This window comes from Talpa occidentalis, unplaced genomic scaffold (genome assembly GCF_014898055.3).
Source record: "Talpa occidentalis isolate TD23 unplaced genomic scaffold, MPIMG_talOcc4v2.1 talOcc4.16, whole genome shotgun sequence".
Classification (NCBI taxonomy): Eukaryota; Metazoa; Chordata; class Mammalia; order Eulipotyphla; family Talpidae; genus Talpa; species Talpa occidentalis.
This window is the reverse complement of record NW_023601653.1, coordinates 68,087,817-68,115,044: the sequence shown is the minus strand read 5'-3', so window position 1 is coordinate 68,115,044 and position 27,228 is coordinate 68,087,817. Positions and strand designations below refer to the sequence as shown.

Below are 27,228 nucleotides of genomic sequence, written 5' to 3'. Positions count from 1 at the left end.
TGTTATAAGAATATTTCCAAATGAATTGAAAAAGACATTGAACATCTCCATTTCCTACCTATTTATATTCTTTAACTGTAGTGTATTTACTTTCTATACTTCCCTATTACCTTTGTAGTGCTTACATAGTGTTGAGGGCAAGTAAAATAAGCAATAACCCTTCTCTTTTGGGGTTATTAGTGATAAAAAGTATAAATGCTGAAATCTACTACAGTCTTCATTTATCAGATCTTTTTTCCCTTAATTTGTAATTTTCACTTTCACATTAAGTCTTTATTATTACCAAAGCTAAACCCTGTTCTTAAGGGGAAAAAAATACTGGCACAACAGAGAAAGACAAGAAACAATCACCCTCAATTCTACCTAGAAATACAAACTATTAAAACAGTGGTATTGCTCCTTTCATCATCCTCTCCCCATTGTAGCATCTCTACTATGTAAAATTTTACTTGTTTACTTTTTACAGATTGTGTCATAAATATGCCATTGACAGTTGCTTTCTCTTTGAAGAATTTTTTTCCTTCCTTATTAAAAATACCCTGTATTGTCTCTGCTTGTAAGAGTATTAGCCCATCAGTTACGTGTGAGTGTGAATTTGGTGGCCATTACTCTGAGATTGTGCTAGGCCAAGGACTCAGCTGAAGAGTGGGTGCATTCCATATGTGTTCTTTGGTGGGAGTGGTTTCTTCACTCTACCTGCTCCTCCTATTCTTACTATTGATGGGCAACTGGAGACAGGACCATAAGATCCCAAAACATGTAATTTAAAGGTTGAAAAGGATCGTACAGAGACATAATGTCCAATCTCATCAGTACAAATGGCTATGCATAGAGGCATGTGACATGATTTTGGTAGAACATGAGTTAACTGAGCTTTTAATACAGTGCCTATCTCTACAAATTTGAATATAAGCTATTTTTCTACCATGTGTGAAAGTGAGGTAAATGATCTGTGGATGGTTGACTTTTCTCTACAACCTGGTGATAGGAAAGTCACTATCTTTCATCATTATCACCTTTGTGTGTGTGTGTGTGTGTGTGTGTGTGTGTGTATGTGCTTGTGTGGCTTTGTTATGTTCAGAATCAATCCTAACAGCATAGCATCTTTTGCAACGGTTGTCTGCCCCACTATAGTTACAATAAAGTTGGTTACAGACATTGAAGAAAATAAGAAGGAAAAATAAAAAAGCAACATAAAAGGAAAGTTCTAGAGATGGGGAAAAAGTTAGAGATGGGGTCACAACTACAGACCACATGTGGAATGCACCCACTCAGTTGAGACCTTGGCCCAGCACAAATATTTGTGATGCCACTGCTCCTGGACAAATTCGCCAAAATATCCCAAATGGTGAATGTCCTTTAAATAATTCCTCTTAAAAGATTTAAAAACACATAAACTCACATGCCACACACTGACACATTCACCTCTTCTTCCAAGATAGTGATTATCCTTGGCATTGTTACTTGCACTTCAAACTTGGGAAGCACTGTTCATTGGAGATAAAAGAAGCTGCTGATTGGTTTTCAACTTTTGGGGAATTAGTATTTTGAGGTTCTCTATAACAATTTCCTAGATAATATTTTAGGAATTTGAAAGGTAATGTACTTTCCCATAGTTTATCTTATTCTCAAGTGGAGATTCTGGTTGAGGGATTGTGACAGATCATTGTCACCTTAATGAAATATGACAGACCCCACTAAAATAAGAATGTTTTACCTTTCTGTGGAGAGTAAACATTGCTACAAAAAATAACCAGACTATATAAAATTCAATTCACAAGTTAATAGGTGGTCCTCATTGGGGTTAGTAGGTTAGTAGGTAGGATTGTTTCTACTCCAAGCCCAATCTCACCTGTGGGAAATTGAAAGAAGTCAAATAAGCTCAAATTCTAGGCACTAGAAGTTTAAGGAAAAATGTTGCATGTTTTTCTATAATCCATACCAAATTCCTCCACAGTGAAGGTGTGCTCTGTCCTTCCACCTGATGCCTTCTGTACCACCACCTTGTACAAGCCCTGAAAGGGCTCTGATGAGAGAGGAAAGGCCAGTTGGTTGAGACCATTCTCTAACTTGAGGTTCTGCCACTGTGTGATGCGATTTCCTTTGGGGTCCTATGAATACATTATTGTAACTTAGAAAAGATCTTAGAGAATTAGAGACAATGAAGGAAATGTATAGAAACTCATGTTATTCATAAAGAGGATGGTGGTGAAGTGACATCTAGCACCACATGAGTTTGCAGCCTTCTTCCTATGACAAGTTTCTGGGATATTGTAAGGATCTCTCAAATAAAAATTCCCCTTAATTTATAGCTTTATGTCTAATTATAGCTTTTAATCATAATTATGTCTTTCATGTTGCTTACCTCAATGTATACCAGTGGAATCTGTAAGACAAAAGGGAAAGGAGTTTAGAATTACCCTCAAATAGTCATAATTCTGATTTATAAGCAAGTTTATGTAAAATAATTCTACTTGTAGTAAAACAGAATTTGCAGGTAATATTAATACATTATAACCAATTAATATAGAATGTTAAAAACTTATTAGGCCATAGGCAACAAATTAATATGTGCACTGCCATTTCTTAGGAATGGGATTTACTGATGTTCTTTAAATGCTGCAACCCAGTGAAGAAGATTCCTTTTCTCTGAAAATTTTAAATATTGGAAATAAATGTTAATGGAATTATAAATAACCATGCTCAGATCCAAATATTAAGATTGGTTATAGATTTCTTAGGTAGTTCTAAGAAAATTTCAATGTTTAATCATTCGAAACCTAATATTTATTAAATACCTATATATGCACATATACATATATATTTTATATATATGAGATAATACATTTTTACATGTATCTGATATATAGATGAAAATACATGTTTGACATGTATTTAACATATCTATTTGAGTTATTTATATGTTTGAGATGTACAAATTTGAAATATGTATAAAATTGAAATACATATAAATTTAACAGGTAGTAATATGTTTAGATTTTTTTTTTTTTTAAAGAGGCATGTATTTTATTTATTTATTTATTTGTTCGTTTGCACATGTACTGGGTACAGTCAGAAGCGCGGGAGGGTGAGAGAATTCACCAGAGCCAGAGCGGGGAGCAGAGCAGGCAGAAGGACCGAAGTACACTGCTGAGGGGAGCAGCGGGCGGCAGGAGAGGTCTGCGCGCCATGTGGGACCCTCCTCTGGTGGCCGGGGAGCAGCCGGGGATCGAACCGGCGCCACAGAGACTGCGGGCAGCTTCGCAACCCAGCGCTCAACCGCTGCGCCACCGGGGAGGCCCTAACAGGTAGTAATATGTGCCAAGAAATAAAATAAAGCAAGGTCAAGCTGGGGGAGTCATGAATGAGGTGTTCAATTTTAGAAAGGGGAGTAAAAGTGGAAACTAGGAGACCAGTTTCAAGTTATCCAGTCAGTAGTTTGGTTTAGAGGTGATTTTGGCCAGAATACTTGATAAGAAATAGTCTGGCTATGTTTTAAGTTAACATGATTTTCTGGTGAAATGACTGGTTGTGAGAGAAAGAGAAGCAAGGATTATGTCATAAACTCTTGCATAGGAACTAGGAAGAAAAAAAAATGCCTCTTTTTGAAATAAGAAAATGGATGGAGGAATAGATTTGGGAGAGGAAAATTAGGACTGGTTTGATGTTGGCAATATACTTGAATTATTTTTCTTAAAACTTTTGTGTTAGTCTTGAACAAATATTCAAAGATTTATTACACTCATGTTCCTTTATAAAAGAGGTTTTGGTAGATATGTTTGGGAAAACTAAAAATTTTTGAGGTTATTTGTTGGCTTAGGTATATATATTATTCATATATTTTCCTAAATTTGTCTAATTGAGAACTTACAAAAAGCTTAATTGTGTGACAACTGACTAAGTACCAATACTAAAAAATAATTAAGTGTTATATTGACTTGGGATACTGTTTTAAATGAGAATCTTGCACTGCTGTGATGCCAAAATTACTGTTATTGAGATCAGATTGTTCGTCTTCCTGGTCTACCCCCAATACCAAAAATAGACTTCCATCCTATTTGTGCACATAATAATGATTCTATGCAGATATCAGAAGACTTACCGACTCATCCAGGGGTTGAAAATTTTCATCCAACACAACAACACGAAACTTCACTGAAACAGAAATATTTTACGTGAGTCCTAAAAACGTTAAACAGACCTGTAGACTTGGTGAGAAAAACCATCAAAGAATTACGATGGTAGGGCCTTTGATCGAGGAATATACAGGGAAGGGTGATCTTTCCTTTTTGAAGTTGTCCTTACTGTAGGCCTCTTCTTACCTGTCTGCTCTGGTTTGTAGATGGGTTTGTCTGTCTGGACAAAGACCAGATTCTCTTTGTTTGTTACCACCACTATGGTCCGCCTCTTGAATTCTTGAGTTGGTCCTTTCACTTGTATAGTGAGGAACATTGCCTCCTCACTGGATGAAGATGTTGGGACCTGAAATACAGGAGGGATCCTGAGAGCCCATTCAGCCTCTCAGGCTTCCTCCCCAACCCCTCTACCACTTCTTCCAGGATGTCTTGCCCCTGTAGTTTTTATGTATATAAATTCACTCCCTCTTTCTCATCAGGGAAAATTGGTATGGCTAAAATAAATTGTCATTTTACAAATGGAGAAGCAGAACATAAGATAGAGGAAAGTTACATCAGTAAGAGAGGTCATAAATGAGACTCACATCTCCTTATAGGTCAGAAAATTCAGTTACATTATATGCTAAATTATGAAAAAATATATAATATTACATTTATATATAAATTTTGATTTAATTATGTTATGTCCCAAATGTGTTTGGTAGAAGCATATTAAGATATTAAGGTGGTAAGAAAGAAAACTGTAATAATTTATTGACTGTAAGGATTTTACCTATGGGCAGCTTTCAAGAGATATTAGATATTTACCCAAGGTAATTTCTAGATTTCACACTTACAGTATAGGGTGATGTGTCAGATTACCATAGGGGGCTTATGTTGAGTATTGGCCTAGTTTGCTATTACTATTTTTTTCTATTTTAATTTTAAGGAAATGTAATATTTTCTCTTTGAGTAGTATACATGGCTTTTTTTTTTTTTCTGGCTAATAGGAATTTCTTTGATCATTAAGTTGATTTTTAGTATGTCTATAAATATTTAGTTCCCATGATTGGAATTTCATGCCTTGCTTCTTAATTTAATTATTTAGTCAATGCATTTAATTTTTTTTCCTAAAGTCCTTGCCAGCCTCTCAAAGCCTTATCTTGACTGAATTCTAGATCCTTATGACCCTGACCAATAGAAACAAAAGTACTGAGTCAAACTGTCATACTCACAGTAAAAGAAACACAGTGGAATAAGTCCTTCTCTGCCACCACGTCAGTGAAGAGGCTCCTGTTCTCCCTGACAGACTCCAAGGAAGCACTTACAGTCACCGTCTCATTCAGGTGGCTCAGCAGGAGGCAGCCCTTTTCAGGGGTCCCGGCGTGGAGCAGAGAGGGGACCAACACCATGTACTGTCTGGTTGGGAGAGTCCAGTTAGTGGGGAGCGTAGGAGACGAGACATTGCTACCTGCAGCATTATACTCCATCACATTATTACACTCTAGTTAGTTCTGTCCTAAAAGAAGACATTGATGAGCATGACATTGACCTCTGCTGTTGAATGTCATGTGTGAGAATTCTTCCCCTTTCTATCATCAGTGCCAGGACAGTGAACATTTTACTTGATGTGAGCCTGAAATAGATTGAAATTTACAACTACATCTCACTTTTAAGGAACCCAAATGTGGGAACATCTGACTTTAAGTATGCTAGTTATAATAATTCATGTTGTAAATGTATTTTACACATGGATTGCTGTTAAAAGCAAGCAAGCTCTCACTCAGGTGCGATACTACAAAAACCAATCAGTTTATAAAACTTTCATTGCTTCCATTTTACAGATACAGATTCTGAGATTTCAAAATAGTGAGTCATTAGGTTAAAGTCTCAGTTATGGTAAGCAACTAATTAATGGAATCTTAGTATGTTACATAACCCTGGATGTTTGCATTGTAAATATTTGCCTTTCAGCTCCTGATTAGACAGTAATCTCACCCAAAACTTATCTCCTAGTGATTGAATTTTGGGTCTAATTAACTCATGAGCAGAACAGAAACTGTTCCAATACCTCATATATAGTTTTACTAACACTGTGGTTTTCAAACAGAACTCCTAAAATCAGTTTTAGACTATGCACTACTTACATGTTTTCAAATAAGTATCTCTTATCACAAATTTAAATAATAGCAAAGATATTATTTTAATATTTCAATTTAAAACAGGTTACTGTTTTATAAATTTCTGATGAAATCTTAAGTAACATAATGATAAGGTAACCAATATGACCTTTAAAAATACATCTAAATGTTCTTTTTGTGTAATATTCAGAAATTTAACATCTTACCCCTTTTCTTCCTTGAATCTAAATTTCAGTGATATTTACCACACATAAATTTATCCTAAGATTTTTAAGCTTCAAAATACTTTATGGATCACTTGTGCTTCTTTATTAAGAATCACAGATAAGTATATGTACACACATATAGGTAATATATGTAGGTATATAAATTTAGCTTTAACACTTTCAAATTTAATGCAACCTTGAAGTTGTAAATGTTAAATATTTTCTTGTGGATTGACTTATTTTCAAAAGTCTTACTAGTACACAAATGATCAAAACAATATAAGTATATTACAAGTTAGGATTCATATATATGATGTAAAATCAAAATACTTTTTGAAGTACATCTTTAATGAGAATGAGGAGCTATTTTTGTATTCATGGATGGATATTACTTATTGCAAGAAAGAAATAAGATCTAACATCAGTACTGTTACTGTATTTGGTTTGTTTATATGTAAGTGCCAAAAAGTTGTTTACATAAAAGTAGATAAATGACAGGTAAAATAATTACTATATCTTGTAACTCCTTCATTTCATGCCCAAAATCACCAGGGTCCTGTAATCAAGAATTGCTCCTAATCATCCATCAACTGATATTTCCTTGAGATCTTCCTTCAGTTTTGTTGAAACAAAGAATTCATCACCACATGATTTGGGAAAGGACTTTCTGTCCTTTCATGATTTCTTTGTTTTCTCAACCATACCATAAGCATTTCAAATTGTTCTTTTATTTGGCACCAGGAGGTTTTTATGCTCCAGTACTATGACATGGTATTATCTGCTTGAGGGAAAGGTTTGTCTCTCTTATAAAATAGAAGATAGCAGATTAAGAAAGGGAGATAAGAAGACTAAATAGCATGATCTCAAGCAGATCATAATGAATGTGAGGATCTTTAAATCAATTCCTTTAAAAATATCAATTTACAATGCCCTTTAAAACACTTTCTGTGTTCCTCAGCTCATTTAGAGAAATTCAGAGATCCAGAGAGTTGGAGAAAAATGGTTAAGAATAAGAGAAGGATAAATAAGCCAGATTTACAAAAATCTCATAGTTGGATGAGACCTTTGAGATAAGAAGGTGACTATTTCATAGGAAAGGCAAATGAATGATGTAAAGAAGAATCTGGAACAAAGCAAAGAATTCTGAAGTTTATGCTGAATATGTGAAACTTACGGTTTTCCAGAGACTGAGGCATCTTTAGGCAGGAGAACCAGAAGGAGTAGAATAACACTTGGATGAAGGAGTTTGTTCTTCCCCATGCTGCAGGGAGAAGGAACCTCAGGAGACCAGACTGTATGTACCCTACTCCCTGTAATTCCTCTGGTCCCAAATACCCCTCAGAGCAACTAGGCTTTATGCTTCTCTCTGTGCAAACAGGAAGTTCCACCCACACAAGGTGTCTAAACAAAGTAGAAGTCTCTAAGGGTCTGGGGGTCATTGCACTCAGGGGCTAAATAGAATTCCTGGAGTGGTAAAACCCACATTCCTGTTACTGCTCTTTCTCTGGGTTTTGCTGTAAAGCTGCTAATCTGCTTTTCAATCCCTTCTCTCTTCCTCCCTCCATTTCCCCACAGTGCTTTTTATGGCACTCCTCACATCTCTTGCATGAATAGTTGGCAAGGCAAGTTAAGTAGCAAGTTAAGTAACACTGACCAGGCTCTAAATAGGTATTTCACTACAAGTTCTGTGCCTGCAAGTCCTCTGTTAGATATGTCTATCTTAAGTATTGATGCAGTTTCTGAATTCAGTCATCCTCTATGGAAATGATACTGGATTAAATAATAGGTTTTTGACCTTAGGTATATTACTGGATTGCAGATAAAGAGCCAGGCCTTGGAAGATGATGATAGAAAATAATCTTCCTGTATTAAGAAAGTGTAACTATGGGAGGAGAAATAGTAAGACTGAAAAAAACAAAACGAAAACCAAAACCAAAAAACCTTGACCTTTTAATCTATAGTGCCTAACAAAGATCTCAATTACCTTTACCATCTACTGTACCAGATTTCATTACTACCTTCTAGAGATGCTCCTCTTCAGCAGTCTTTAAATCATATAAGCTATTTCATCCAACCGTCCGTCCGTCCATCCATCCATCCATCCATCCATCCATCCATCCATCCATCCATCCAATGATTTGGTTGTTTTATAGGTATTTATTGAACTTAGAAGGGCTCAGTAACATGAAAAAAATCATAGAAATAGAATGGTAAAATAAGTAGATATGCACTAAAAAATGTCTTACATTCTTGTGACTGTGAAAGCAAATAAATAAGCAATAACAATAGTAGTAAAACATTGTCAGAGAAGTTGAAGATACTCTGTGAGCACATAAGCAGGGCATGTAATACAGACTTGGGATGGAGAAATTGCCTTTCCACTGAGAAGAGTGGGGGAGCAAACTGGCTTCAATGCAAAAGGGAACTTGTTGGTACTATTGAGGTGTTTGGGAATAATCAGTGGAGTGATTTCCTCCGATTGGTTTCCTGGAAAGATCAATCACTGAAATTTGGAAGACCAACTGGAAGGAGGCAGTCCAGAAGGCAGGGACACCACTTGGGAACTTCTACTATTATATAGGTGAGAGATTTAGATAGGAGAGAGATCGTATTTTGAACTAAGGTATTCATAACAAGATTGGTTTCTACCATGTTTAAGGGATAAAATAACATAGTACAAAAGAATACATGAATGTGATGGATAAATGAAAATGTGCTTTCAGTTTTCCTGGCTGGTTGCTGAGTGAATTATATTGCCTTTAACTGATTAAATGAAACAGAAGAAACACAAGATGGGAACAGAAAGAAACAAAAGGGCTGAGGGTAGCAAAGGTAAATAGTCTAATTTTAGAAAGAGCTTGAGGGATATTCAAGTACCTACATTCATAGGGAGTTTAACATTTGAATTAAAGCTTAGAGCAGCACGGTCCAATAGAAATATAGTGTGAGCCTCCTATGTAATTTTAAAATTTCCAATAGCCATGTTAAAAAAATTGTATTAATTTTAATAGTGCATTTTACTTGACTGAATATATACACACTATTACCACTTCAGCATTTGAGCAATATAAAACTTGTTAATGAGATACTTTATGTTTTTCTTTTGTACTAAGTACAGTCTAGTGTGGATTCTACACTGATAACACCTATCAATTTCAACCATCATATTTCAAATGCTCAATAGCCCCATGTTGCTACTGGCTACCATGTTTGCCATAGTAGGGTTAGAGCAATATTTTTCAAATTATGGGTCACCATTTATATATATAGTAAGTTATGATATCATGATCAGTATAAGTCATAAACAGAATTGTAAAATATGAAATAGAATATAATAGAAAATACAATACGAAAAAGAATATTTGTGATTTGAGAAACATCTGTTTCATACGTAAGTAGTCATAACTGTTGGTTATATCCTCTTACCGCTTCTCAATTCTATGTTTAATAAGAGAACTCCTGAGTTTTAATTTAGCACAAATTGCCTAGCTAAAATTTTTGTTTCCTAGCCTCTCCCTTGAAGTTTGATATGTATGGCAAATGATTAAATTATGGGGTTGGGGTGTGAGTGGAACTGATTTATGCAACTTTCAGTTCATGATTTTGAAAAGAAGGGTTAGGTTCTATGCTACCATTTTCTTCCTTACCACTGGCTGCAGTGTGCATGCAGTGACTGTAGTCAGAGCTGCTATTGTAGTCCATAAAAAGGAAACAATGAATAAAGGAAGACAGAACAACAAACAGGATATAGTCTGAGTCCCTGAATCATCCAAAGGTCACTACAGCCTGAACTTTCATGTGAGAGAGAAATAATTTATTTAAGCCATTGCATTTTGAGATCTCTTTGTTAGAGCACTAAAACTTCTGTCCCAACTAACGTCATTTCTCTTCCTTTCTCACACTCTCTATCAACATCTTCTTTGTCCTTAACTATGAGTGTTCCAGGTCAAAATGTAAAAGTTTCATTGTGAAAATGTAATTTCAGTGTTACATTGTGAACTGACAAATGAAAACAAAAAAATTCTCATTGTTAGGTCAAAGTTAAAGCAATTTGGACAATGCTAGTTTACAGAGATCTGGCCTATTTATATAAGTTAGAGATTTATTAATTTATTAGGTAGAGCTGATGCTGTGGAAAAGGATGAATGCCCTTGTATGGTATGTTGATGTAAAGAGAAAGGAGCTAGGCATTGGTCAGGAGCACCTAAATGAAAAATACGGCCAGAGCAAAAGCACAGTTAGTATAGAGGAGAATTTTAAGAGGTTAAGAGAAGATATTTACTAGTCAGAGTAATTGACTAGTTAATGTCAATTGATGTTAACAGCATACAAAATTTAAAAAAATCATTCCAAGTTTGCATGATTTTATAATGTGTTGATTCAAAATGTAACCAAACTTAAATTGTTTTTAAGAAACTAGGAATAACTGAGCATTTATTTGTAAGATTAATTACTTTAAGCAAGAGGAACAAGGGTTAATAGCCTGCATTTGGTGCCACATCATAAATTACTGAGATGACCTGTAAATATTGCTTTTGCTAAATTTCTGGCCACACATGTCAGATGTCATAGAGAAATCAAATAACAAATTGATAATATTTTTCAGCTGGATTGGAACAAGGAGGACATTGGAATCCAGCTGTTTTAGTGTGTAGGTTGGACAGAAGCCTGATTGCAACTTGTGAAGGAACAAGGGAATGTGAGGAGTTGGAGCCAGCTCCCCAGAGTTTGGAGTGGAGAAGATAGGGCAGAACTTGGCATAGAGTTGGGGTGAGGGAAAGGTTTCTTCAAGAGGAGAGAGAATTGAACAAGTTTAAAGGAAATGTTGCTTTGTAAATGCTGAGAGTAGGAGAGACAAATAAGAAGGGAAAGGCTGAACATTGTAGCATAAAGAATGGTAATCCCAAGAGAGAAGATTCATAGGATGCATAATTAGATGTATTAAAAAAGTGGATTGAGGGCTTCCCCTGGTGATGCAGGCAGTTGAGTGCCACAATGTGAAGCCTTCTGCAGCCTCTGCAGCGCTGGTTTGATCCCGGCCGGCGAGGGTCCAACATGGCACAGCAGACCTCTCCTGTTGTGCCTGCTACTTCCCTCAGCAGTGTATTTATTTCATCAGTCTGCCTGTTCTGTTCCCCACTCTGTCTCTGGTGAATCCTCTCACCCTCCCGCACATCTGGCCTGTACCCTGGTTCTTGTATAAATAAACAAATCTTTAAAAAATAAAAGTGGATTGAGGAATTAGCCTCAGGTGAAGTGACAACACTTCTGTAGAATCATAAACTAGGGAAGATTTTGCCTAAAACTCTCCCTTTTCCAAGACAGAGCTCTCTCGGGAACAGTGAAAAAAAATGAGCTTTAGATGGGAAACGAATGTTGTTAGGACACCCAAGGCTTAGTTCTGACTCAGCCATGTGGTCCTAGATAACCCTGTGTTAACTGCTCTGAGCCTCAGCACCTCACCAGGAAATATGGGGATAATAGTACCTGTGTTATCAGTTTGTGAGATGGTTTTACTCAAGATGCTGAGCATAACAGAGCTGCAAAAAACTGTAAGCCTTATTGTATAGTGAAAGAGAACATCTATTTCCTATCTGTCTTCTGAGCTTTGATTTAGAAATGGCATCCAAATAAAGAAAGTTAAGTTACCTGAGTAATGAGTCCTTGACAGAAAAATAAGCAGGATACGTTGTTTACAAGTTGAAGTGTTTAGAAAATAATTACTGCTAGAAAGCTGAAGTAAAGGGGTAAGAGAGAAGAGAAAGAAAGGCAGCTCATGGAAAAGAAAGTTAAGAAGCAAAATACGGGAAGAGACATGGTGTTAAGAATGATGGTGAAATATTTGGAAGTGAGAAATAATAGAATTAGGAAGTTACATGGGCTTAGTAAAAATAAATAAGAAAAAAAGTTTTATTTGTGTTCCTGTAATTCTGCCAGGGACTGAAAATAGCTTCTGCAATGGTACCAATTGTTATGCTTAGTTCACTTTGAGAAGAGTGGGCTACGTGTAGTTCCTGACCGTAATTCAGTGAAGGACATTTCACTGGTTACGTATTAACCACTTTTGAAAAGAGAACACTCAGTAAATGGCACACTGCATTCATTCTGTCAGAGAGTGTACTTGTTTTGTCTTTGCACAAGTATGGTGGACAAAACTTGGAGTTAGGTTAATGTTACCTACAGAAATGTTCTCAAAGACTTGTGCTGTCTCTTTAGCCATTTTTCCAATTTTTAATGAGAAAAATGTGAGTGTATAAAGATGAAAGTATAAAGTCCTCAGATTGTTTTTCTTCAAGCAGTATGCATGATAACAATGATACTAGAAACAATAGTAGTAGTAATTACTAATTATACAATACTTACTTTATGAATGTACCAAGTAATGTTCTGAGAGCTTCTATGTTTAAATTTATTTGATATTTGTTATGCCCAAAGGTTATTTACTTGTTAGTTGACTTGTTGATGAAGTAACCCATGATTTTTAGTAACAGTATGGAAATTCATAATAAATTTGGAACATATATTTTTAAAGATGTTGTTAAAGGTTTTAATATTTTATTTAATTTTTTTAAAGATTTATTTATACAAGAATTGGGGTACAGTCAGAGGTGCAGGAGGGTGAGAGGATTCACCAGAGACAGAGCAGGGAGCAGAACAGGCAGACAGACTGAAGACACTGCTGAGGGCGAGGCAGGAGAGGTCTGCCATGCCATGTGGGTTTCTCCCTGGCTGGCCGGGAATCGAACCCATGCTGCAGAGGCTGCAGACAGCTTCACAGTGCAGTGCTCAACCTTCTGTGCCACCTGGGAGGCCCAAGGTTTTTATATTATATATATATATTTTTAAACATTTTTTTTAAAGATTATACAAAAACTGGGGTACAGTCAGAGGCACAGGAAGGTGAGAGAATTCACCAGAGGCAGAGCAGGAAGCAGAACAGGCAGATGGACCGAAGACACTGCTGAGGGGAACAGCGGGTGAGGCAGGAGAGGTCTCCCGTACCATGTGGTTGTCTCCCTGGCCTGTGGGGAGTCGAACGGGCACTGCAGAGGCTGGGGACAGCTTCACAGCACAGCATTCAACCTGCTGCACCACCAGGGAGGCCCAGGGTTTTATGTTTTAAATGACGTTTTTATAGTTTTTGTGTCTTCATAGCAAGTTTTAAATATGTAGTCTCATATTACTCATTTTGAAATAAGTATGCTTTGAAGATAAAATTATAAATCAGGAAGCAAAGGGTGTGAAAAAAGGGCATGGTATTCTTTTAACAAGTGTGTGTATAAAACTTTGGTTTTTGGCTTTTGGCAATAATCACAAATAACTCCATTATTTAACATCATGATGTAATTTTTTCCATGTAATTAAAGAGAATAGTATAGACTGCTAACACTTTTTTTAAAAGATTGTTTATTTATGCATACAAGAGCTGGGGTACAGGCCAGAGGTGTGGGGGGTGAGAGGATTCACCAGAGACAGAGCAAGGAACAGAACAGGCAGACCAACCGAAGTACACTGTTGAGGGAGCAGTGAGCGAGTCAGGAGAGGTCTGCTGTGTCATGTGTTTTGCTCCCTGGCAGGCCAGGGATCGAACTCATGCTACAGAGGCTGTGGACAGCTTCACAGGCTGCGACTTAACCCCTTGCGCCACCAGGGAGGCCCCCAGACTGCTAACATTTTGCTGTTTTTTTGTAATTTTCTGTTCCTTTTGTAAATTTTTTTTTTTGTTTCATTGGGATATAATTTACATAAGCATTATGTAAGTTTAAGATCTATAATGTGATAATTTGACATATATAAATAATACAGCAATACTGTTATTTAATACCTCCAGCACCTCACACAATTACCATAATATATGTGGTAAGAACATTTAAGATCTACTCTCTTGGCAACTTTCAAGTATAAAATATAGTGTTATTATCTGTAGTCACCGTGCTCTACATTAGATCTCAAGAATTCATTCATCTTATAACTGGAAGCTTGTACCCTTTGATCAACATTTTCCCACTTCCCTGTTAAGAAACAAAATTCATACAGATAAATTTAGATACCCTGATTGGCTTTATTAAGCAAGTCATGAATTGGACAGCATCCCATTTAGCAAGTAGAAATCTGCAGCAAAAAAGTTTGTACAAAATGGAAGTTTTTATGCTAAAAAAGAGGGCAAGACAAAGGTTATAAGCAAGAGGAAAAAAGCTTACTGCAGGCAGTCTTTTTTCCTTAGGAGAAGGCAGGACGATTTTGTATAGATGATCTTACTCGTGTTGACCAGGAAACTCCAGGTTGACTAGCGTAAATTTCTACTTTTGGGAGAAGCAGAAATTTCTGTTAGGTTAGGTATTAAATCTTGGTGGGACTTGGCAAGAATGACACCATTTTTGAGGCCCATTGCTTCTTTTTGTTAACACCCCAAACCCCGATTTCTGGTAACTACCTTTCTATTCTGTTTCTAAGATTTTAGCTTAGAAATGGGATCATAATATTAATAGTATTTTCTTTCTCTGACTTCATTCACTTAGCTTAATGCCATCAAGGTTTACCTATGCCTTCACACGTAGGAGGATTTCTTTCTTATTTGCTCAATATTACTCTAATATATGCATTCATAATGAAATACACATAAAATTATATAGACACAGATTATGTATGTACACACATACATTTAATATATATATTACATATTCTTTATCCATTCATCTGTTGATGGCATTTAGGTGGTTTCCATACCTTAGCAATTATGAATAATGCTGCAATGACCCCAGGAGTGTAGATATTTGTTTGAGACACTGATTTCATTCAGACTTATACCCAGAAGTGGCATTGATGGATCAAATGGTTTTGAGGAAAATGCATGTTCTTTTCTTTCTAAAATTTCCCCTTTCTGCCTCACCAACTCATCAACCTGAAAACTCCTCCATAGTACTTCCTTTAATTTAAGAACAGGGCCACAGGAAAATTACTAGCTTTTACACCTGACCTCCTGGTTTTCCTTCCACTATGGCAGTGGAACCAGGAAGGGGTGAACTTGTACCACATGCGTCTGGCACAGATGTAAGCCAGCCATAATGGTGCAGGGGCAGGAAGCTTTCTAGTTACAGCATGCCACTCAGCTCTAGATTGGAGCCAGAGCAGGAACCCAAACTAGATTCTGGGCAGTAGACCATGTCAATCTAAATCTCTACCATTCTCTCTTCTTTGCTACCACAGTACCTGCTAGGTCTAGGGTTATTCTCCACAGGCTGCATCTTTTGGTTCAACTTTAGTCTTTTACATTGGTGTGCCCAATTTCCCCAGCATCATTTATTGAAGAGAATGCCTGTTCCTCTTTTGTATTCTTGGCACCCTTGTTGATGATCAGTTGACCATATGTATAAGGGTTTCTTTCTGGCCTTTCTATTTTGTTCCATTTGTCTATACCTCTGCTTCAGTGCCAATGCCATAGTATTTTGATTACTATAGTTTGTAATATGGTTTGAAACCTGGGAATGGGATACATCCAGTTTTGTCCTTGTTCAAAATTAATTTGGCTACTAGGGGTCTTTTGTACATATATACCATGGAATATTACTCAGCATTCAAAAAAGATAAACACATGCAATTTGCAGCAACATGGATGGCGCTGGAAGGGATCATGCTCAGCGAAATAAGCCAGAAAGAAAAAGAAAAATACCTGATGGTCTCACTCATAGCAGGAATCTAGAAAACTTTGAATAACTACAAGAAAGTGAAAATCAAAATCAACAAAAAACTATGAACCAGAGACACTTTTTGGGGGTGGGAGGCGGGAGGGCAGGGATTGGGGTCAGAATGGGGGGGTTGCAATTGTATGGGGAATATAAAAATAAAATTTATTATTTAAAAAAAATAGGTTGCTTTGGAAAGCATAGCCATATATAATAAATATTGATGGGTTCTTACAATCCATGAAAACAGATTGTCCTTCCATTTTTCTGTGTTTCCTTTTTAAAGCAAGACTGGAACTATAAGCTTGTAGGGTGATAGGGTTACTTCCATATCTACAGCTAAGTTCATGGCTGGTGGATCTGCTGCAGGGGTGTGCCTGCTTTTTCAAAGTGGTAGTCCTTAGTCTTGAGCTCCACTAGGGTTTCACAACTTTTTAACTAAATCCCAAAACTCCCCCAAAGTCACTTTTGTCCATACTTGCTTGCCAACTGTTGTTTCTATGAGAATAAAGACTGGGGAATTCCTATCCTGCCATCCTGCCAATATCACTCCCATCTTTTAATTTTTATTAGAAGGTAAAAAGTGTAAATTTTTATTAGCTGAAATAAGTTGAAGATTTCTTGTTACCGGAATAAATATGTAAATGTTTATAAGTGGAGCTTAACCTTATTAAATCTTCTGTACTACTTTTCTACAGTAAAGCAGTTCTCAATTTGTTGCCTAAAATTCTAGATTCAGTATCTTTCTCAGTTGTGAAGCAGTTGGAATTATGAATGTTTCTGGATTCTTTAAACTTTTCTTTAAAATTATAGCTATTTCTCTAGGTTTAATAATTTATTTTTAAGCATTCCTTTTTTTTGAATCTTTTCAGTGATTTCATCCTAGTTCTTTAAAAACTGAAATCCTTTTTTATATTTTATCGTTTGTGTGATTTAGTACTAATATTTATAATTATAATAACGCCACTGCATAACATATTTGACAATAAGTCACAATCACTTTTAGTAAGCAGATAACTGTTTAGAGTAAAAATGGGTGGGGATATTAGAAATATTTTAGTAACCACAACATTTCATATTTCACTGGCTTCATTTCCTGAAATAATGTTATTTCATCCATGTCAGTGAAGACTAGTTAAGAAAGTTTTTATTATAATTCATTTAAATGTTATAGAAACATATTTCATTGAATTATCTCAAAGGCACAACAATGCTAAGATTTCATGGTTAACATGTAATATTGTATACTAACATTACCTCAATGAATAAAATTAAAAAATATTTCATGTTTAAGACAGAATCTGCTCTATGAAACAGCACTTCATTTAATAGGACCTTTTGAGAGGAAACTGAGTTTTGTATGCTGTTTCTCCTCTGGCTCATCTTTGTATGAACTATTTCTTCTTAATCAGTTCCTTAATTTCTACAGAAGAATGAATAATTCACCACAAAACTCTGACAGTTGGTAAGAAGGAGCTTAGTTTCTAAGTGTAGATACAGTTGTCCTCCCAGCTGTCTTTTCTGGCAGAATCTGGGGGATGGTGTTGAAATTCAGAGGTATTTCATCCTTTCAGTTACACTTTCTTAAGGGATGTTAAATCTGTTTACTTCACTATACAGTTGACCCTTCAGCGAAGATGGGGTTGGGCATTAACTTTCTTGCAGTGGAAAATCCCAGTAAAATTTCCTTTTTTTTTGAAAGATTTTATTTATTTATACAAGCACTGGGTACAGTCAGAAGCGTGGGAGGGTGAGAGAATTCACCAGAGCCAGAGCGGGGAACAGAACAGACTACGTACACTGCTGAGGGGAGCAGCAGGCGGCAGGAGAGGTCTGTGTGCCATGTGGGACCCTCACCCGGTGGCGGGGGATCGAACCAGTGCTGCAGAGGCTGCAGGCAGCTTCGCAACCCAGCGCTCAACTGCTGGGCCACTGGGGAGGCCCAATCCCAGTAAAATTTCTAATTCGCCCTCCCCTCCAAAGCGGCATGTTCTTGCATCCTCAGATTTGACCTACTTGTTGAATCCATGAATGCGGAATCCAGAAATAGAATAAATCTACATATAAATGACCCTGAGCAATTCAAACCTGTGTTGTTATATTTAGTCTCTAAATGGTTTTGTAAAACCAAACGGTTTTGTAAAACCAAACCATCAGAAAACTTAACAACTGGGTTATAAATATTACCAACTCATCATAACCCATGCCCCTTCTTCTGTCCCTCTCTTCTTCCCTCTTTCTTTTGTTTCTCTTTCTAAGTTTCTTTTTTCATCAAAAGATCATTACAGGCAGCTCTCCTGCACACCTGTGACTATGCAGGTATCTCTCTTTTTCTTCCTTTCCTAGTAAATCTGTCCTTTTAAAATGTAAAAAAAAAAATCATTACAAGAAACAGCAAGATTTAGTTACTCAAAACCAGGTCCGGTATATTATGAGTTTTTCATATTAAAAAATATTTTTTAAATGAAGAATTGTATTGAATTTAAAACTTAAATTGATGCTAAATATACATTGTTGTTGAAGGCATTATTCCCTCTCACTGGTTAACCCTCAGATCCTGATAACTATCATTCTACTTCTGTTTCTATAGTTTTGATTACTTTAAATACTTCATTTATGTGAAATCATACAGTATCTTTTTGTGACTATTTTATTTCACTTAGTATAGTGTCCTCAAGGTTCATACATACTATAATACATGCCAGGATTACCTTTCTTTTGAAGGCTGAATAATATTCCATTTTATGTCTACCACATTTCGTTTGCTCATTCATCTTTCCATGGATATTTAGGTTGTTTCCACCTTTCAGTTATTGTATTAGTGCTGCTAGGAACACAGGTGTGCAAATATCCCTTTGAGACCTTGCTTTAAATTTTTATAGATCTGTATCCAGAAGTGAGAGTGCTAGATCGTATGGAAATTCTGTTTTCAATTTTTGAGGAACTGCCATACTGTTTTCTATAGTGGTCAAACTATTTTACATCTCATCAATAGTATATAATATTCCAATTTTCCACGTTCTAATTTTTTTTAGTAGCATGTTAATGGGTGAAGGATGATACATCGTTGTGATTTTGATTTGCATATAGTTGATTATTAGTGATATTGAATGTGTCATGTGTTTATTGACCATTTGTATATCATCTTTAGAGAGATGTCTATTCAAGTGCATTACTCATTTAAGAAATTTAGTTATTTGATTTTTTATTGTTGAGCTGTAGGAGTTCATTATATATTATGGATATTAATGCCTTATTAGATATGTGATTTATAAATATTTTCTCCCATCTCATGGTCGTCTTTTCATTCTTTTGATCATATCCTTTTAATGTACAAAATTTTTTGTTTTATGTGGTTGCAATTATTTATTTTAGCTTTTGTTGCCTGTGCTTTTGGTGTCTTAGCCAAAAATCATTGCTATCTCCAATGTCATGAAGATTTTACCCCATTTTTCTTCTAGGAGTTGTATAGCTTTAGGTCTTACATTTATTTCTTTAATATACTTTTGTTAGCTTTTGTGAATCATGCAAGATAAGTGTCCAACTTCATTCTTTTGCATCAAGTCTTCCCAACATTATTGTTGAAGGGGCTGCCCTTTTCTCAGTGAGTGGTCTTGCTACTGATGTTGAAGATCATTTGTTCTTATATGTAAGGATCTGTTTCTGGGATCTGTATTTGCTTGCATTGATCCATTTGTCTGTTTTTATGCCAATACCACACTGTTTTGATTATTTTGGTCTTGTAACATGTTTTGAAATAAGGAATTGTGGATTCTTTACTTCATTTTCTTTTTCAAAGATATTTTGGATATTCAGAGTCCCTTGACATTGCCCATGAATTTTAGTATGGATTTTCTATTTAAAGTGTTGTTTTACTATACTATACATTTTATGCTACTATTTTCCCCATTAAAATATACAGTGAAGATAAAGTCCTATGTCAGCATAAATATCTATATTGAGATATATATTTTTCAATAGTTACCTTATATGTAGGTATTATAATTAACCAATATCATATAAAATTCAATCATTTTTTGTTCTAGCTATTGATCAACAAGCATGTATGTCCTTGAAGAGTAATCTGTAAGGTAAATTACTAGAGGCAGAAATATTTGATTAAAGAGTCAATACTAGGATAGAGATATCACAATGTAAGGATTTTGTTTAATTATATATTCCTAGTACTTAGAATAGTACTGATAGGCACTAGATGCTTAACAATATATACATATACAGGCACGCATATAATATACACACATTATATAAAACTTATATCTATATCCATATGTTTATCTACACTGAATGCCCTTCTTGTGTGGAAAATGAATGTGATGCTTGATATTTTAATGACCATCTTGAAATGATGAAGCAACAGGAAGTTAGAAGAAGGTCTGCAAGCTAGTCAAGTCCACAAGGTAGAAAGGCTCCCTGCCAGCATTATTGGGCAATTGCATCAACCTTGGAATGTTCACCTGTGGACTCTCCTTCTCTGTTTGTTCAAGCAACTTCTAGTTGCTTTTCTGTTATTTATTACCAGAGGGATTCCAGTCAATACACAGACAAATGGAAAATATATTCGAAATAGATAAGTCTGGTCAAAGACATGAAACTGTGAAATAATGTGGTATGTTGGGTGATCTGTAAGTACAGAAAAGAAGTTCAACTTTTCTGGGGCTTCAGGGTCTGACTAGAGAGTTAAAGCCTTGCATGCCTTGAGAAAGAATTTGTATTTCATTCAGTAGTTGTAAAAATGATTAAACAAGTAAAGCATGGAAGAAACATGATCACTCTGGTAGAAAGGCAATATAGGAGGCAAAGAGACCATTAAGGTGGTTATTTCAGTGTTTAGATGAGAGAAAATGAGGGGCCTAAATGGGGAGAGGGAGAAAATAAGGACTTGAAGTAAATTGGACGTGACATAATTACTAGTTTAATATTGATGGGCAAATTGAAGAGACAAGTTATATTACTGCATTTTATTGCATCCAAGACACCATCCAAGACATCAGGGACACTATATCTAAGGTACTATTTAAAGCAAAAAACCCATCTAATAAAATTATGATATATTAATTGTAAAACACATCCTGATTTCAGAAATGTGCAAAGATGTGTATCCTTGAATCACGGAAAGCTAGTAATTTATATTTATACTCACTCAAGCATTGTGCTAAACACTTTATTTCACTAAACATGCTAAAAAATTTATGCAGTAGTTATGGACTTTTCTACTTTAGCAATGATAAGTAGAGGGTGGCTCTAGGCTTCTCACTAGGGCAAATGCATGAATGATGATGGTGTTGGGAAAGTGGGAGGTAGAATCTTAGATATGTTGAATTTGAGAATCGCTTGTGATTTCAGTGAAGTTAGTTAGTAGGGAGTTAGGTATAAGGTTCAGAAGTTAAGGGAAAAATAGATTAAATAGATCATTCATTCATTCAGTATTTAAAGGCTTAGTATGAACTAGGCTGTGTATTAAGTACTGGGAATATTGTGGGAAACAAAGCCGTCAAATGAGAAGATGAATATGAGTCAATTCACATTGTAAAAATGTGAATGTTCACCTGTGGACTCTCCTTCTCTGTTCAAGCAACTTCTAGTTGCTTTTTGTTTTTTCACAAATGAAATAGGTATTTATATGCTGATGAGAATAATGAGGTTGAAAGGATGACTTTTTATGTTGCATTAGAGGAGTTTAAATAATATTATTAATGAAGCTTTTGAGCTTCTGTGACTAGCTGTTCTGTGACTAACAAAAATTGTATGTCTCTATCATAAGGAGTTTACATTAAATTCACATGCATCAGAATTAGAGAGTATGTTTGGTGAGGGAGTTACACAATCATGCTGGTCTCTTACATATACTTGAGGTTTATGTGTTGTTATTAAACATCTTTTGGCTCTTTCTTTTTAAAAAAGCATTTATATGGTGAAAATCATGAGCATGCTGGCAGATCTCACTTTAAATTCACGTCTACAAACTTTAGCACCTGCCTACAGTGCTACTATATTGCTTAAGTAACTTCATCTTTCTGCTCTTCTAGTTCATTGTTTTACACCTTTTATTTCTTCAGTATTACAAATGCTTTCCTCTTCTTTTCTCTCAGCTGGTGTTACTACTTTTTATTTCCCTGAGAAAATAGAAGTAATCAGAAGTAAAAATTTTCATCTTCTCCTTACCAAACAGTCCTTTCTGCATCTGTGTCTATGCATTCTGCCTTCTCTTGCATTATAGTGGATGTGCATCTAAATCCAAAGCATTATTTTATCTTTTTTACTGAAATACTTCTTTTTACATGCTCAAAAGCATCATTAATAATATTGTTTAAACTCCCCTAATGCAACATAAAAAGTCATCCTTTTAACCTCATCATTCTCATCAGCATCATTTGTGAAAAAACAAAATCCTTGACTTCATTTCCTTCTACCTACCACCCCATTTTTTCTGCTTCCTTTTCCATTAATGCTTGTACTGCTTTTCTCATTTTCTCATAAACACACTTCCATCAGGCTTAATCTCCAACATTCTACTTAAACAGTTGTTGTCAAAGCTAGCAAGGGTCCAGATGTTGCTAACTTTAGTGACAGCCGTCAGTTCTCATTCAGTCTTTCAGAAACAACTGTCATAATTGCTTACTGTTCTTTCTTAAAGCAAATTCTTCACTTGGATTTCAGTATCCCATACTCTTGATTTTCAGTCAATTATTTTCAAAATCCTTTGCTATTTATCTTCCTTATGCTTACACATGACAGAACCTCAAAGCTCAGTACTCTGAATCTGGCTGTTCTCAAGTCATATTCTCACCAGAGAGTTTTTTCTCAGAGGACACTAAATTCTGTGTTGTTAACGATATCCAAAGAGTTTTTCACTGCAAAGTACCTACTAACTTCATTCAGATTCAGAATTGTATTCATAACTGTTTATTCTGACTCTCCACTTAAGTCTTACAGCCCCTGAAATTTTACATATCCAAAATTAAACTTCTGACTCCTCTGTTCTCCTCAGCATTTCCCGCCCCCCTCCACTCCGCCCCCTCTGTAAATGGTATCTCCATTCAGCCCGTTGCTCAGGTAAAAAATATGTGCATTCCTCTTTGATTTCTTCATTTCTACTACATCTAACCTGAAGTTTAGCAAGAAGTCAAATATTTCTTTAATCTGCTGACTCCTCTTTCTCTCATCTGCCATCATTCCATACTGAACCACCACCATTCCCTGTGTTACGAGGGCAAGAACCTCCTAACTTGTCTCCCTGTTTCTCCCATTGCTATCATATATATTGTTCTCTCACAAAGGCCAAAATAATTTCTTTACAATGAAAATCTAATTATGACATACTTGGGAAACACCTGCAACAACTCCCTACTTTCCTTAAAATAAAATCCAAAAATTTAACTAAAGCTTACAAGACCCTACAGGATTTTCCTGTTCTTTCCCAGATCTGATCTCATCCTACTTCTCGTCCACATTGCACTCACTCTGTCTGCTACGGACACAGTGATCTCTTTCCTGTTCCTAGAATACACAAATCCTGCTTTTGCCTCCGGACCTTTGCACTCTTATTTTCTCTTTCTGGAGCACTTGGACATGCATGTGGACTTTCTCCTCCACTTCATTCATTTCTCTGCCACAAAACCTCCTCACAAAGGCCTTTTCTGACTATCCTATCCAAAATAGCAGTCCCTCACACACTATCTTCCATTTCCTCACTCTGCTTTTTATTCTTCATAGTACATTTTATTATATATATTATATATATATATTTAAAGATTTATTTATTTATGCATACAAGAACTGGGCTCCAGGTCAGAGGTGTGGGGGTGAGAAGATTCACCAGATAGAGTGGGAAACAGAAAAGGTGGATCTACTGAAATACACTGCTGAGGGGAGCAGTGGGTGAGACAGGGGAGGTCTGCTGTGCTAGCTGGGTTAGCTCCCTGGCCAGGGATCGAACTCATGCTGCTGTGGCTGGTGATAGCTTAATAGTGCTGAGACTTTAACCCCTGTGCCACCAGGGAGGCCCTGTATATTACATATTTTCATATAATCATGTATTTATTATATAATCATATGTATTAATATATGTTATACACATTAATACATGTGATTATAGGTAGAAATATATAACTAGAAAAATATATAACTGTGATATATTTCAAATGCATTATCTATACACACAATATACAGGATATATACTTATTTATGTCTACAACAGTGCCTAGCTGTTCATATTAAGTGCTCAATAAATGATTGTTGAAAGAGCAAACTGCCAAAATCAATGTTAAAAAAGAATAGTGTGTGTTGGCAAATGTTGGTCTCTTTCTGAAGTTTCTCAAATGTGATTATAATTTCCACAGAGTTGTCTTTCCTGGCAGTATGTTATTTACAAAGCTGATAAAGCATTTCTTTTGCGTGTATAGCCACTGACCAAAAATTAGAAGTGAGAAGACTTCTACTTGTCTTTTGGGATATGAAGTGTTCTATTAGAGAACATTTTTTTAAGTTAAAATGTATAATTAATTAACATTCTTGGTATGGTAATTTAATTGTGAATTAAGCTATAAATTCACAAACATGTAACTCACATCTCTCTAATATTTTTTGTGTGACTATGTCATAATTTCTTTAGATTCCTTGCCAATATTATGTTATCATGTTGTGCACCTAATAACTCATTCCTTTTCTTTCCTTCCATCTTTCCATCTACATTTATTGAGTGCACACTAAGTTCAAGATGAATAAGTCTTCCCTAAAGCAATGAGGTTCCTTCTTTGTGAACTCACATGGCTTCAAAATCTTGGCATACACAAATCATGGGTATTGGGGGCCTGGCTGCTACTTAAACAAACTTGGTAGTCATCGTGGCACTGGAGAAGCAGCTACTCACAGCAAAGTACCAATGACAATCCCCATAATATCACTTTAATTTGTCAGGGCAGAAAAACAAGGAACTCAAAATTCTTTTTATGTATTGAGGATAGCATTGATAACCAGATTTGGTAAAGATAACACAAGAGACTAATCTCACTTATGAGTATAGATTGTCTTAAATGAAAAATTAGTAAATATAATTCAGCAACATGCTAAAGAATTACTGATTTTACATCATGACTAGGTTTACTTTATTTCCATAAATGCAGTAAAAGCATTTGATACAGTTAAATATCTACTCTTTATATAAATTCATTAAAAGTATAATTAATGGATAATTCCATAAATATATGGTATTATATGTATAGTTACACAAACATACATTATCTTCCCTTGAAAGCCAGTGTATGCTTAATAAAAGGACATTAAAGTATTTACAATAAGTCAAAAACATGTAAAAAGATTATCTCTACTACTCTTTAAGTATGTTCTATCAGTTTGAACCAATATAAATAAAATAAAAATGTAAGTATGACGTATAAAAGGGAAAGGTAAAGTGATCAGTATTTCAACATGGAAAATAAGAAATAAGAAAATAAGAAAATCAACTGAAAAATTACTCCAAACAATAAGAGAAGTTGGCTGGAAATAAAATTAATATGTAGAAATATTTGTCAATATATTAAAATGGTCTATCAAAACTACAATCACAAAAATCCCTACAGTTGCACAAATCAGTTGACTTATTACATTTCTAGGAATTCAGTCTACATTTATACTAGCCCTCTTGTGAAATGATGTTCATAGTTACTCATTACCTTGTTGTTTGTAGTAGTAAAGATAGAGAACACCTCAAATTTACATCAGTAGGGAGTAGGTTAATAAATTATGGGGCATTTTTACAATGTGATGCTGTGAAACTAGGGGAAAAAAGAAGAAAATATGTATGTACTGATACAACAATTTGGTTAAGATATATGAAATAAAAAAATGTTACTTTTTATGTTAAGATCAAAGTAAGAATTAATAATCATATTTGTTTGAGTATCAGCAAAGAAAGCTTAAACTATATGAAACACTATGAAAAGAGGTTGCCTAAAGGGAAGGGGTGAGAACTAGGCAAATCAAGAACAAGAGAGTATGGCTTTTCATTGTGTTTTTTTATACTTCTAGTACTTGAGCCATGTGACTGCCACTCAAAAAAAAAGTCAAAAATTTTAAAGAAAACAGACTGACTTTTGAAAAGTTGGTAAATCATGAAAATTTTTGTTCAAATTATCTGAAAAATACCCTTTGAAAATTGTTTTTAATTGAGGTAATATTGGTTTACAACACTAAATATGATTTAGGGGTAAAAGTGCACACGTCAGGTATATGTTACTTCACCACATCCATCTACAAAGCACCCATAATTCTCTATCATAGTCGGTTATGTCCCCACCCCTCTTTTTCTCCTTCTATTAGCCTCAATTCTGCAGTCAGATTACTACACAATTTTTATTTTATTTTTTAAAGATTTATTTATTTATTTATACAAGCATTGGGTACAGTCAGAAGCGAGGCAGGGTGAGAGATTCACCAGAGCGGGGAACAGAACAGGCAGACCAATGAAACACACTGCTGAGAAGAGCAGTGGGCATGGCAGGAGAGGTCTGTCCCGCCATGTGGGACCCTCGCTGGCGGCCGGGGATCGAACCAGCGCTGCAGAGGTTGCGGGCAGCTTCGTAGCCCAGAGCTCAACCGCTGCGCCACCAGGGGAGGCCCTACCCAATTTTTAAACCCACAAAAAATTCAAAATAATTTATTTTTATCTATAGTGCCACTTTGTGTAATTAACTCATTTTACAATTATTTACTATACACTTGCTCTGTATGAGTTGATCTGTAACCTGATTTAAAATGGGCAAAAGATCATTTCTACAAGGAAGACTTGCAAATGACCCACACAGGTTTATAAAAAGATTCTCAAGATCACTAAACATCAGGAAAATGCAAATCAAAATACAATGAGCTAGTACCTCACAATTGCTAACATAGTTATCAAAAAGTTAAAAGATAGTGTTGGTGAGGATATGGAGAAAAGGAAGCCTTGTGCACTATTAATGGCATTACAAATAGGTAGAGCCATTTTGGAAACAATATGGCGGCTCCTCAAAAATAGAATTGCAGTATGAACTAGCAGTCCCAGCTCTGGATATACACATAAAAG

The 27,228-nt window shown here is 35.6% G+C and overlaps 1 protein-coding gene across 1 annotated transcript in view; it reads right to left on the bottom strand.

Moving 5' to 3' along the window:
- The window catches only part of LOC119247730 (alpha-2-macroglobulin-like), a 38,430-nt gene extending 30,654 nt beyond the window's left edge, over positions 1-7,776 (bottom strand). Inside the window, exons 1-7 of the mRNA XM_037514375.2 lie at positions 7,637-7,776; positions 5,351-5,534; positions 4,323-4,482; positions 4,103-4,155; positions 2,366-2,386; positions 1,943-2,111; positions 1,403-1,487 (exon numbers count right to left, since the gene is read on the bottom strand). Of these exons, the coding sequence (XP_037370272.1) occupies positions 1,403-1,487; positions 1,943-2,111; positions 2,366-2,386; positions 4,103-4,155; positions 4,323-4,482; positions 5,351-5,534; positions 7,637-7,722 (758 nt within the window). The 5' untranslated portion in view covers positions 7,723-7,776. The remainder of the gene's footprint in view (positions 1-1,402; positions 1,488-1,942; positions 2,112-2,365; positions 2,387-4,102; positions 4,156-4,322; positions 4,483-5,350; positions 5,535-7,636) is intronic.
- Between the last annotated feature and the right edge of the window lie 19,452 nt (positions 7,777-27,228).